This window comes from Grampus griseus (assembly GCF_964374135.1).
Source record: "Grampus griseus genome assembly, chromosome: X".
NCBI lineage: Eukaryota > Metazoa > Chordata > Mammalia > Artiodactyla > Delphinidae > Grampus > Grampus griseus.
The window spans coordinates 72,541,547-72,556,363 of NC_138999.1; the positions used below are offsets into that span (position 1 = coordinate 72,541,547).

A 14,817-nucleotide genomic window follows, 5' to 3' on the forward strand; every position below is an offset into this window, starting at 1 on the left:
AGAATTCGCCTGTGAAGCCATCTGGTCCTGGGCTTATGTTTGTTGGAAGATTTTTAATCACAGTTTCAATTTCAGTGCTTGTCATTGGTCTGTTCATATTTTCTGTTTCTTCCTCGTTCATTCTCGGAAGGTTGTGCATTTCTAAGAATTTGTCCATTTCTTGCAGATTGTCCATTTTATTGGCATACAGTTGCTTGTAGTAGTCTCTCATGATCCTTTGTATTTCTGCAGTGTCAGTTGTTACTTCTCCCTTTTCACTTCTAATTCTATTGATGTGAGTCTTCTCCCTTTTTTCTTGATGAGTCTGTAATGGTTTATCAATTTTGTTTATCTTCTCAAAGAACCAGCTTTTAGTTTTATTGATATTTGCTATCGTTTCCTTCATTTCTTTTTCATTTATTTCTGGTCTGTTTTTATGATTTCTTTCTTTCTGCTAACTTTGGTTTTTTCTGTTCTTCTTTCTCTAATTCCTTTAGGTGTAAAGTTAGGCTGTTTATTTGAGATATTTCTTGTTTCTTAAGGTAGGCTTGTATAGCTATAAACTTCCCTCTTAGAACTGCTTTTGCTGAATCCCATAAGTTTTGGGTCATCATGTCTCCATTGTCATTTGTTTCTAGATAGTTTTGATTTCCTCTTTGATTTCCTCAGTGATCACTTCGTTATTAAGTAGTGTGTTGTTTAGCCTCCATGTGTTTGTATTTCTTACAGATTTTTTCCTGTAATTGATGTCTAGTCTCATAGCATTGTGGTTGGAAAAGATACTTTATACGATTTCAAATTTCTTAAATTTACCAAGGCTTGATTTGTGACCAAAGATATGATCTATCCTGGAGAGTGTTCCATGAGCACTTGAGAAGAATGTGTATTCTGTTGCTTTTGGATGGAATGTCCTATAAATATCAATTAAGTTCATCATGTTTAATGTATCATTAAAGCTTGTGTTTCCTTATTTAATTTCATTTTGGGTGATCTGTCCATTGGTGAAAGTGGGGTGTTAAAGTCGCCTACTATGACTGTTTAACTGTCGATTTCCCCTTTTATGGCTGTTAGTATTTGCCTTATATATTGAGGTGCTCCTATCTTGGGTGCATAAGTATTTACAATTGTTACATCTTCTTCTTGGCCTTGATCATTATGTAGGGTCCATCATTGTCTCTTGTAATAGTCTTTGTTTTAATGTCTATTTTGTCTGTGAGAATTGCTGCTCCAGCTTTCTTTTGATTTCCATTTGCATGGAATATCTTTTTCCATCCCCTCACTTTCAGTCTGTATGTGTCTCTAGGTCTGAAATGGGTCTCTTGTAGACTGCATATATATGGGTCTTGTTTTTGTATCCATTCAGCCAGTCTGTGTCTTTTGATTGGAGCATTTAATCAATTTACATTTAACGTAATTATCGATATGCATGTTACTATTACCATTTTCTTAACTGTCTTGGGTTTATTATTGTAGGTCTTTTCCTTCTCTTGTGTTTCCTGCCTAGAGGAGTTCCTTTAGCATTTGTTGTAAAGCTGGTTTGGTGGTGAATTCTCTTAGCTTTTGCCTATCTTTACAGCTTTTCATTTCTCCATCAAATCTGAATGAGATCCTTGCTGGGTAGAGCAATCTTGTTTGTAGGTTTTTCTCCTTCATCACTTTAAATATGTCCTGCCACTCCCTTCTGACTTGCAGAGTTTCTGCTGAAAGATCAGCTGTTAACCTTATGGGGATACTCTTATCTGTTATTTTTTATTTATCCCTTGCTGCTTTTAATATTTTTTCTTTTTATTTAATTTTTGATAGTTTGAGTAATATGTGTCTTCGCGTGTTTCTACTTGGGTTTATCCTGTATGGGACTCTCTGTGCTTCCTGGACTTGATTAACTATTTCCTTTCCCATATTAGGGAAGTTTTCATCTAAAATCTCTTTAGGTGTTTTCTCAGTCCCTTTCTCTTTCTCTTCTTCTTCTGAGACCCCTATAATTCAAATATTCGTGCATTTAATGTTTTCCTAGAGGTCTCTGAGACTGTCCTCAGTTGTTTTCATTCTTTTTTCTTTATTCTGCTCTGCAGTAGTTATTTCCACTATTTTATCTTCCAGGTCACTTATCCGTTCTTCCACCTCAGTTATGCTAATATTGATCCCTTCTAGAGAATTTTTAATTTCATTTATTGTGTTGTTCATCACTGTTTGCTCTTTAGTTCTTGTAGGTCCTTGTTAAACGTTCCTTATATTTTCTCTGTTCTATATCCAAGGTTTTGGATCATCTTTACTATCATTTTTCTGAATTCTTTTTCAGATAGACTGCTTATTTCCTCTTCATTTCTTTGCTCTGGTGGGTTTTTGTCTTGCTCCTTCATCTGCTGTGTGTTTCTCTGTCTTCTCATTTTGCTTAACATTCTGTGTTTGTGGTCTCCTTTTTGCAGGCTGCAACTTCGTTCTTCCTGTTGTTTTTGGTGTCTGTCCCCAGTGGTCAAGGTTGGTTCAGTGTGTTGTGTAGGCTTCCTGGTGGAGGGGACTAGTACCTGTGTTCTGGTTGATGAGGCTGGATCATGTCCTTCCGGTGTGCAGGTCCACATCTGGTCGTGTGTTTTGGGGTGTCTGTGGCTTTATTATTATTTTAGGCAGCCTCTCTGCTAATGGATGGGTTTAGTTCCTGTCTTGCTAGTCGTTTGGCATAGGGTATCCTGCACTGTAGCTTGCTGGTCGTTGAGTGGAGCTGAGTCTTGCCATTGAGATGGAGATCTCTGGGAGATTTTTGCTATTTGATATTACATAGAGCTGGGAGGTCTCTTGTGGACCAGTGTCCTGAACTTGGCTCTCCCACCTCAGTGGCACAGCCCTGACGCCTTGTTGGAGCACCAAGAGCCTGTCCTACACACGGCTCAGAATAAAAGGAAGAAAAAATAGAAAGAAAGAAGAAGATAAATTAAGATAAAATAAAATAAAGTTATTAAAATTAACAGTAAAAACTAATTAACAAAAACAAATTTTTCAAAGTAAAAAAGAAAAAAAAAACGAACAGACAGAATCCTAGGACAAATGGTAAAAGCAAAACTATACAGGCAAAATCACCCACAGAAGCATACACATACACACTCACAAAAAGAGAAAAAGGGAAAATATATATATCATTGTTCCCAAAGTCCACCTCCTCAATTTGGGATGATTCATTGTCTATTCAGATATTCCACAGGTGCAGGGTACATCAAGTTGATTGTGGAGATTTAATCCGCTGCTTCTGAGGCTGCTGGGAGAGATTTCCCTTTCTCTTCTTTGTTCCCACAGCTCCCAGGGTTCAGCTTTGGGTTTGGACCTGCCCCTCCATGTAGGTCGCCTGAGGGCATCTGTTCTTTGCTCAGACAAGACTGGGTTAAAGGAGCAGCTGATTCGGGGGCTCTGGCTCGCTCAGGCCCGGGGGAGGCAGGGGTACGGATGCCGGGTGAGCCTGCGGCAGCAGAGGCCAACGTAACATTGCACCAGCCTTAGGCCCGCCGTGTGTTCTCCCGGGGAAGTTGTCTCTGAATCATGGGACCCTGGCAGTGGCGGCCTGCACAGGCTCCCGGGAGGAGAGGTGTGGAGAGTGACCTGTGCTTGCACACAGGCTTCTTCGTGGCGGCAGCAGCAGGTTTAACGTCTCATGCCCTTCTCTGGGGTCTGTGCTGATAGTCGCAGCTAATGCCCATCTCTTGAGCTCCTTTAAGCAGTGCTCTTAATCCCCTCTCCTCACACACCAGAAAACAAAGTGGCAAGAAAAGGGATCTTGCCTCTTCGGCAGCTCCAGACTTCTTTCCAGACTCCCTCCCGGCTAGCTGTGGCTCACTAGCCCCCTTCAGGCTGTGTTCACGCAGCCAACCCCAGTCCTCTCCCTGGGATCCGACCTCTGAAGCCCAAAACTCAGCTCCCAGCGCCTGCCCGCTCTGGCGGATGAGCAGACAAGCCTCTCCAGCTGGTGAGTGCTGGTCGGCACCGATCCTCTGTGCAGGAATCTCTCCACTTTGCCCTCCACATCCCTGTTGCTGCGCTCTCCTCCATGGCTCCGAAGCTGCCCCCTCCCCCACCCGCAGTCTCCGCCCACGAAGGGACTTCTAGTGTGTGGAAACCTTTCCTCCTTCACGGCTCCCTCCCACTGGTGCAGGTCCCGTCCCTATTCTTCGTGTCTGTTTTTCTTTTTCACCCTACCCAGGTGCGTGGGGAGTCTCTTGTCTTTTGGGAGGTCTGAGGTCTTCTGCCAGTGTTCCGTAGGTGTTCTGTAGGAGTTGTTCCACATTTAGAGGTATTTCTGATGTATTTGTGGAGAGGAAGGTGATCTCTGCGTCTTACTTTTCTGCCATCTTGAAGCTCCTCCTATTATACATTTTTAAAACAGCTTTAGTTAATCAGACAAGTCTCTTAAAACAATGTAAGGTATATGTGTATTTTTCAGAAGGAAATGGCTCATACATTTCAAGAGATTGTCCAAGATTGTCTATGGTGTAAAAAAGGTTACAAAATGATAGTCCAGAAGGTTCTTTGAAAAATAAAAGTCACACTCCAGTTATTCACTATTTTGGAAATACACTTCAAAATGGAATTACTCTTTGCTTTTTATATTTTTTTCCTCACAAGATTTTCATTATTAACTTATGTAAAGAGTAACAAAAAATCTGTATTTGAAAACTATAAAATATCTAGGAATAAACTTATCAGATAATGTTGTAAAACATATTTCAAAAACTGTTAAACTTTACTGAACAGCATTTTTTTTAATTCAATAGGTTTAGTGGTATGTCTTGTCTGGATGAAAGGACTCAATATTGGAAAATGGCAGATGTTCTCAAATTTATATATTTAATTCGGTTCTTACAAAATTCCTGTATTTGGAGGAAACATGACATTCATTCAACCAGAGTTTGTTGTCCATGTACCATGTATTGGGATTGATACTAAGCTATAGCATACATAATAAAATATACCAAGAGAACAAAAGAAAATGTCCAAAAACAGATTTGTAGAGTATATCTTCGTATACGTGGTGGAGGGAGGGGGAGGGTATGGTAGAAGTGGCATTTCAGATCAGTGTGTAAAGAAAAGGTGGACGGAAGCAGAGGAAGGTGGTGGAAGAGTAAGACGCAGAGATCACCTTACTCCCCACAGATACATCAGAAATACATCTACACGTGGAACTGCTCGTATAGAACACACACTGAATGCTGGCAGAAGACCTCAGACCTCCCAAAAGGCAAGAAACTCCCCACGTACCTGGGTAGGGCAAAAGAAAAAAGAAATAACAGAGACAAAAGAATAGGGACGGGACCTGCACCAGTGGGAGGGAGCTGTGAAGGAGGAAAGGTTTCCACATACTAGGAAGCCCCTTCACGTGCAGAGACTGCGGGTGGTGGAGTGGGAAGCTTCGGAGCCGTGGACGAGAGCACAGAAACGGGTGCAGAGGGCAAAGAGGACAGGCTCCCACACAGAGGATCAGTGCCAACCAGCACTCACCAGCCCGAGAGGCTTGTCTGCTCACCTGCTGGGGCGGGCGGGGGCTGCGAGCTGAGGCTCGGGCTTCGTTCGGATCGCAGGGAGAGGACAGAGGTTGGCTGCATGAACACAGACTGAAGGGGTCTAGTGTGCCACAGCTAGCCAGGAGGGAGTCCGGGAAAAAGTCTGTACTGCCGAAGAGGCAAGAGACATTTTCCTCCCTCTTTGTTTCATGGTGTGCGAGGTGAGGGGATTAAGAGCGCTGCTTAAAGGAGCTCCAGAGAGGGGCACAAGCCACGGCTATCAGCACAGACCTCAGAGACGGGCCTGGGATGCTAAGGCTACTGCTGCAGCCTGTGTGCAAGAACAGGTCACTATCCACACCTCCCCTCCCAGGAGCCTGTGCAGCCCACCACTACCAGGGTCCCATGATCCAGGGACAACTTCCCCAGCAGAACACACGGCTCACATCAGGCTGGTGCAACGACACACTGGCCTCTGCCGCCGCAGTCTCGCCCTGCACACTGTACCCCTCCCTCCCCCCTGACCTGAGTGAGCCAGAGCCGCCAAATCAGCTGCTCCTTTAACCACACCCTGTCTGAGCAAAGAACAGACGCCCTCAGGTGACCTACATGCAAAGGTGGGGCCAAATCCAAACCTGGACCCCGGGAGCTGTGCAAACAAAGAAGAGAAAAGGAAATTTCTCCCAGCAGCCTCAGAAGCAGCGGATTAAATCTCCACAATCAACCTCATGTACCCAGCATCTGTGGAATACCTGAATACACAATGAATCATCCCAAATTGAGGAGGTGGACTTTGGGAGCAAAACATATTATTTTTTCCCCTTTTCCTCTTTTTGTGAGTGTATATGTGTATGCTTCTGTGAGAGATTTTGTCTGTATATCTTTGCTTTCCCTATTTGTACTAGGGTTCTGTCCGTCCTTTTTTACTTTAAAAATTTTTTTTCTTAATAATTATTTTTTATTTTAATAACTTTATTTTATCTTACTTTATTTTATTTTATCCTCTTTCTTTCTTTTTTTCTATTTTACCTCCCTTTTATGCTGAGCCATGTGTATGAAAGGCTCTTGGTGTCCCAGCCAAGAGTCAGTGCTGTGCCTCTGAGGTGGGAGAGCCAACTTCAGGACAGTGGTCCATCAGAGACCTCCCAGCTCCATGTAATATCAAATGGTGAAAATCTCCCAGAGATCTCCATATCAACACTAAGACCCAGCATCATTCAACGACCAGCAAGCTATAGTGCTGCACACCATATGCCAAACAACTAGCAAGACAGGAACACTGCCCCATCCATTAGCAGAGAGGCTGCCTAAAATTATAATAAGGACACAGACACCCCAAAACACAGCACCAGACATGGACCTGCCCACCAGAAAGACAAGATCCAACCTCATCCACCAGAACACAGGCACTAGTCTCCTCCACCAAGAGGCCTACACAACCCACTGAACCAACCTTAGCCACTGGAGAAAGACACCAAAAACAACGGGAACTATGAACCTGCAGCCTGCGAAAAGGAGACCCCAAACACAGTAAGATAAGCAAAATGAGAAGATAGAAAAACACACAGCAAATGAGGGAGCAAGGTAAAAACCCACCAAACCTAACAAATGAAGGGGAAATAGGCAGTCAACCTGAAATAGAATTCAGACAAATGATAGTAAAGATTATCCAAAATCTTGGAAATAGAATAGAGAAAGTACAAGAAACTTTTAACAAGGACCTAGAAGAACTAAAGAGGAAAAAAGCAATGATGAACAACACAATAAGTGAAATTAAAAATACTGTAGAAGGGATCAATAGCAGAATAACTGTGGCAGAAGAACGGATAAGTGACCTGGAAGATAAAATAGTGCAAATAACTGCTGCAGAGCAGAATAAAGAAAAAAGAATGAAAAGAACTGAGGACAGTCTCAGAGACCTCTGGGAGAACATTAAATGCACGAACATTTGAATTATAGGGGTCCCAGAAGAAGAAGAGAAAAAGAAAGGGACTGAGAAAATATTTGAAGAGATTATAGTTGAAAACTTCCCTAATATGGGAAAGGAAATACTTAATCAAGTCCAGGAAGCATAGAGAGTCCCATACAGGATAAATCCAAGGAGAAACACACCAAGACACATATTAATCAAACTGTCAAAAATTGAATACAAACAAGACATATTAAAAGCAGCAAGGGAAAAAACAATAAATAGCACACAAGGGAATCTCCACAAGGTTAACAGCTGATCTTTCAGCAGACACTCTGCAAGCCAGAAGGGAGTGGCAGGACATATTTAAAGTGATGAAGGAGAAAAACCTGCAACCAAGATTACTCTACCAAGAAGGATCTCATTCAGATTTGATGGAGAAATTAAAACCTTTACAGACAAGCAAAAGCTGAGAGATTTCAGCACCACCAAACCAGCTTTACAACAAAAGCTAAAGGAACTCCTCTAGGCAGGAAACACAAGAGAAGGAAAAGACCTACAATAACAAACCCAAAACAATTAAGAAAATGGGTATAGGAACATACATATCGGTAATTACCTTAAATGTAAATGGATTAAATGCTCCCACCAAAAGACAAAGACTGGCTGAATGGATACAAAAACAAGACTGGTATATACACTATCTACAAGAGACCCAGTTCAGACACAGGGACACATACAGAATGAAAGTGAAGGGATGGAAAAAGATATTCCATGCGAATGGAAATCAAAAGAAAGCTGGAGTAGCAATTCTCATATCAGACAAAATAGACTTTAAAATAAATACTATTACAAGAGACAAAGAAGGACACAACATAATGATCTAAGAATAGATCCAAGAAGAAAATATAACAATTTTAAATATTTATGCACCGAACATAGGAGCACCTCAATACATAAGGCAAATACTAACACCCATAAAAGGGGAAATTGACAGTAACACTTTCATAGTAGGGGACTTTAACACCCCACTTTCACCAATGGACAGATCATCCAAAATGAAAATGAAAAAGGAACACAAGCTTTAAATGATACATTAAACAAGATGGACTTAATTGATATTTATAGGGCATTCCATCCAGAAACAACAGAATACACAATTTTCTCAAGAGCTCATGAAACATTCTCCAGGATAGAGCATATCTTGGGTCACAAATCAAGCCTTGGTAAATTAAAGAATATTGAAATCATATCAAGTAACTCTTCCGACCACAACGCTATGAGACTAGATATCAATTACAGGAAAAGATCTGTAAAAAATACAAATGCATTGAGGCTAAACAGTACACTACTTAATAACCAAGTGATCACTGACGAAATCAAAGAGGAAATTAAAAAGTACCTGGGAACAAATGACAATGGAGACGCAATGACCCAAAACTTATGGGATACAGCAAAAGCAGTTCTAAGAGGGAAGTTTATAGCAACACAATGCTACCTTAACAAACAGGAAAAATCTCAAATAAACAACCTAACCTTGCACTTAAGGCAATTAGAGAAAAAAGAACAAACAAAACCCAAAGTTAGCAGACGGAAAGAAACCATAAACATCAGATCAAAAATAAATGAAAAAAATGAAGGAAATGATAGCAAATATCAGTAAAACTAAAAGCTGGTTCCTTTACAAGATAAACAAAATTGATAAACCATTAGCCAGACTCATCAAGAAAAAAAGGAAGAAGACTGAGATCAATAGAATTAGAAATTAAAAAGGAGAAGTAACAACTGACACTGCAGAAATAGAAAGGATCATGAGAGATTACTACAAGCAACTCTATGCCAGTAAAATGGAAACCTGGAAGAAATGGACAAATTCTTAGAAATGCACAACCTACTGAGACTGAACAAGGAAAAAATAGAAAATATGAACAGACCAATCACAAACACTGAAATTGAAACTGTGATTAAAAGTCTTCTAACAGAAGCCAAGGCGCAGACGGCTTCAAAGGTGAATTTTGTCAAACATTTAGAGAGCAGTTAACACCTATCCTTCTCAAACTCTTCCAAAATATAGCAGAGGGAGGAACACTCCCAAACTCATTCTACGAGGCCACAATCACCCTTACCAAAACCAGACAAGGATGTCACAAAGAAAGAAAACTACAGGCCAATATCACTGATGAACAGAGATGCAAAAATCCTCAACAAAATATTAGCAAACAGAATCCAACAGCACATTAAAAGGATCATACACCATGATCAAGTGGGGTTTATTCCAGGAATGCAAGGATTCTTCAATATACGCAAATCTATCAATGTGATAAACCATATTAACAAATTGAAGGAGAAAAACCATATGATCATCTCAATAGATGCAGAGAAAGCTTTTGACAAAATTCAACACCCATTTATGATAAAAAACCCTGCAGAAAGTAGGCATAGAGGGAACTTTCCTCAACATAATAAAGGCCATATATGACAAGCCCACAGCAAACATCATCCTCAATGGTGAAAAACTGAAAGCATTTCCAGTAAGATCAGGAACAAGACAAGGTTGCCCACTCTCACCACTCTTATTCAACATAGTTTTGGAAGTTTTAGCCACAGCAATCAGAGAAGAAAAGGAAATAAAAGGAATCCAAATCGGAAAAGAAGAAGTAAAGCTGTCACTGTTTGCAGATGACATGATGCTATACATAGAGAATCCTAAACATGCTACCAGAAAACTACTAGAGCTAATCAATGAATTTGGTAAAGTGGCAGGATACAAAATTAATGCACAGAAATCTCTGGCATTCCTATATACTAATGATGAAAACTCTGAAAGTGAAATCAAGAAAACACTCCCATTTACCTTTGCAACAAAAAGAGTAAAATATCTAGGAATAAACCTACCTAAGGAGACAAAAGACCTGTATGCAGAAAATTATAAGGCACTGATGAAAGAAATTAAAGATGATACAAATAGATGGAGAGATATACCATATTCTTGGATTGGAAGAATCAACATTGTGAAAATGACTCTACTACCCAAAGCAATCTATAGATTCAATGCAATTCCTATCAAACTACCACTGGCACTTTTCACAGAACTAGAACAAAAAATTTTGCAATTTGTATGGAAACACAAAAGACCCCGAATAGCCAAAGCAATCTTGAGAACGAGAAAAGGAGCTGGAGGAGTCAGGCTCCCTGACTTCAGACTATACTACAAAACTACAGTAATCAAGACAGTACGGTACTGGCACAAAAACAGAGAGATAGATCGATGGAACAGGATAGAAAGCCCAGAGATAAACCCACACACATATGGACACCTTATCTTTGATAAAGGTGGCAGGAATGTACAGTGGAGCAAGGACAGCCTCTTCAATAAGTGGTGCTGGGAAAACTGGACAGGTACATGTAAAAGTATGAGATAAGATCACTCCCTAGCCCCATACACAAAAATAAGCTCAAAATGGATTAAAGACCTAAATGTAAGGCCAGAAACTATCAAACTCTTAGAGAAAAACATAGGCAGAACACTCTATGACATAAATCACAGCAAGATCCTTTCTGTCCCACCTCCTAGAGTAATGGAAATAAAAACAAAAATAAACAAATGGGACCTAATGAAACTTCAAAGCTTTTGCACAGCAAAAGAAACCATAAACAAGACCAAAAGACAACCCTCAGAATGGGAGAAAATATTTGCAAATGAAGCAACTGACCAAGGATTAATCTCCAAAATTTACAAGCAGCTCATGCAGCTCAATAACAAAAAGGCAAGCAACCCAATCCAGAAATGGGCAGAAGACCTAAATAGACATTTCTCCAAAGAAGATATACAGATTGCCAACAAGCACATGAAAGAATGCTCAACATCATTAACCATTAGAGAAATGCAAATCAAAACTACAGTGATATATCTTTTTACACCGGTCAGAATGGCCGTCATCAGAAAATCTAGATACAATAAATGCTGGAGAGGGTGTGGATAAAGGGAACCCTCTTGCACTGTTGATGGGAGTGTAAATTGATACAGGCACTATGGAGAACAGTATGCAGTTTCCTTAAGAAACTAAAACTGGAACTACCATACGACCCAGCAATTCCACTATTGGGCATATACCCTGAGAAAACCATAATTCAAAGAGTCATGTACCAAAATGTTCATTACAGCTCTATTTACAGTAGCCAGGACATGGAAGCAACCTAAGTGTCCATCAACAGATGAATGGATAAAGAAGGTGTGGCACATGTTTACAGTGGAATATTATTCAGCCATAAAAAGGAATGAAACTGGGTTATTTGTAGTTACGTGGATGGACCTAGAGACCATCATACAGAGTGAAGTAAGTCAGAAAGAGAAAAACAAATACCGTATGCTAACACATATATATGGAATCTGAGGGGAAAAAAAAAAAGGTGATGAGGTACCTAGGGGTAAGATGGGAATAAAGGCACAGAGTTACTAGAGAATGGACTTGAAGATATGGGGAGGGTGAAGGGTAAGCTGTGACAAAGTGTGAGAATGGCATGGACATATATACACTACGAAACATAAAATAGATAGCTAGTGGGAAGCATCTGCATAGCACAGGTAGATCAGCTCGGTGGTTTAGCTAGTGGGGTGGGATAGGGAGGGTGGGAGGGAGGGAGACGCAAGAGGGAAGAGATATGGGAACATATGTGTATGTATAGCTGATTCACTTTGTTATAAAGCAGAAACTAACACACTATTGTAAAGCAATTATACTCCAATAAAGATATTAAAAAGAAAAAAGATAGTAAACTTAACTGGGAATCAGAAAGAAAAAAAAAGAAAAGATGGACTCTTCAAGAAATGTGTTGGAATAATTGGTTTTTTGGAAAAATACTTAGACCTTTACTAAATATCATGCAAAAATAAATTGCAGGTGGAATAAAGATCTAATGATAAAATATAATGCTATAAAATGTTAGAAGAGAAAAGAGGAATTTTTGTGTAATCTTGGGATAGGAAAGGCTTTCTTAAGCAAAACACAATCCAGAAGCGATCGAAGAAGAAAAATGAATATATTTTACTACATCAAAGTGATACATTTCTGTTGACTACAGTATACCGTATACAAAGTAAATGGATAAATGAAAAACTGGAAGACCTATTTGCAACATATTAACAAAGGATTAAATAATATCCTTCCATATATTAAGCACTTCTATAAATCAGTAGGAAAAGGATGAATGCCCTCTATGAAAATTAAGTATATGAACAAGCATTCCACAAAATAAGAAACATAAATGGCCTAATATATGAAAGATGCTTAACTTCATCAGCAATCAAATAAATGAAAATTTAAATAATCATTTAGATACTGTTTTTTAGCCTTTCCATTTGACAAAGATTTAAAAAAATCATAACACTTCTGCTGGTAAATGGGGTTGGAAAACATATATACTCTTGGTGGGAGTGTAAATTGCTACAGTATAGCACTGATTTTCTAGAGGCAATGTGGCAATATTATCAAAAATTAAAATGTATATAATCTTTAATCCAGATATTTCACATCTAGAAATTTTTCCAAGGAAATACCACAACAGTATATGGTCCCAGTTATTTGTGTAAGGGTGCTAATTACAGCAGGCTTATAATTGCCAGTATAAAAAGGGAAGTATTCCATATGCCCATCAACAAGGGATTTGTTAAACAAGTCATAATGCCCATCAATAGGGGATTTGTTAAACGAATTGTGATGTATCCATATAGAATACTAGCTGTGTGGCTGTTAGAAGCAGATCTACTGGCATATAAACTGATACGGAAACATCTCTGTGACATATTGTTAAGCTTTTAAAAAATCACACCTCAATATGTATCACGTGATTCCATTTGTGTTTTAAAAGGAAAAAAAGTGTATGTGTGGGCAGTTTATTTTAAATGTTAATTTAAAACATAATTGAGATTGTAGTTGGTAATCTATTCTTTCTTCTCTTTTTTGCAATTCAGTGGTTCATCATGGATTTCTATCCATGTCAGTGCATATAGATCTACATCATCCCTTTGGTAGATGTATATGTATCAACATTCTGTTTGTTTTAAAATGCTATGTGTGTGCATATATAATGAAGATAAAAGAGTAAAAATTCAAGAAGAATATCCGTACAGTTGTTAACAAAGATTACACTGAGAGGAGGAAGAGGACTTTCGTTACTAGTGGATTGACTGATTTTTCTTAAGTATAGATATATACTTAGCAAAAATAATAAAAATATTTCTATTTAAGGAAGAAAAACATAGTTTTTAAAAATTTATGTTTATAGAAAGTGTAAAACTAGAAAGCGCCTCAAAACCTCTTTAAAGTTTGAGAAATCAATAGCTATTAACATTACTTTAACGATAAGAAAAAAAAGGGTGGGAAAAGAATAGAAAGGAGGAATCAGAAAGAGATTTTTTCCAAAGGAAAAGAGATATGAATGAAAATAATAGCAGCTTCAGGAATTCAGTTAGCATCCTAGCCTCTGCTTTAGTGTGTTTGTAGTTCATTGTTTATTTCACGTTTCTACCAAAAACGTATCATTCTCTAGAGAAATACATTAATTATTTTTCTTTGTGATTGGAGAAAGCAACATAAAAATTTAAGCAAAAGCATTAACTTTTTAGCATCTTAAAATCTTTTTCTCAGTCAGCTGTTTGTTATCTCAAACTGTCTTTCCCAAACTCCTGTTAAACAGTTTTAAATTCACGTTACAGTGTGAATGCAAACTATACATTTTTAAGACTTTATTAATTTTTTAGAGTACTTTTAGATTCACGACAAAATTAAGGAGAAAGTACAGAGATTTCTGGTACACCCCCTGCACCCACACATGCATAGCCTCCTCCGTTATCAACATCTTCACCAGAGGGATACATTTTTTACAATTATGAGGCTGTGCACTACCTACTGCGCTAATGAGTCTCCTAAATTTTTTACAATTGATGAGCCTACACTGACACATCATTATCACCGAAAGTCCACAGTTTACATTAGGATTCACTCTTGGTGGTGTACTAAATATATATATTTTAGCCTTTTACATGAGGCAAATAATTTTTCATATAAGATATAGAAAATGAGGCTTTGTGTTCTCATGATCTAGAGATTTATATCTTTATTATTGATTCTGACCTGGGTGTTCTTATAAAATACCAGATGTAAATTTTTTAGTATTTGTTATTTTAACTTTTAGAAGTGTATATTATTTGACTCACTTTTTGTTTTAATTAGGTAACTGGGAAAAAGGCATATGCTACAAGCCAGCAGATTTATGAAGCAGTTAAATCATTGTGGACAAAAAACAACAAAAAAGAGTCACTTCCTGAACCTAAAGAAAAAACTAAGGTAGAGTTTAAATGGACCAAAAAGGTAGATTTTGAGTTTTGTTTGGGTGGGTTTTAGCTTGTAATGAGAGTCCTAGACAGAAGTCAAGGATGGATTGAAA

At 38.7% G+C, this 14,817-nt stretch overlaps 1 protein-coding gene across 2 annotated transcripts in view; it reads left to right on the top strand.

Annotated features, from left to right (window-relative positions):
• Positions 1–14,817, top strand: part of APOOL (apolipoprotein O like) — a 122,966-nt gene that overhangs the window by 95,036 nt on the left and 13,113 nt on the right. Inside the window, exon 7 of one of the 2 annotated variants that reach the window (XM_082680835.1) lies at positions 14,604–14,741. In XM_082680835.1, coding sequence (XP_082536961.1) covers positions 14,604–14,741 — 138 coding nt within the window. The remainder of the gene's footprint in view (positions 1–14,603; positions 14,742–14,817) is intronic. The other variant, XM_082680836.1, reaches the window with a different exon arrangement.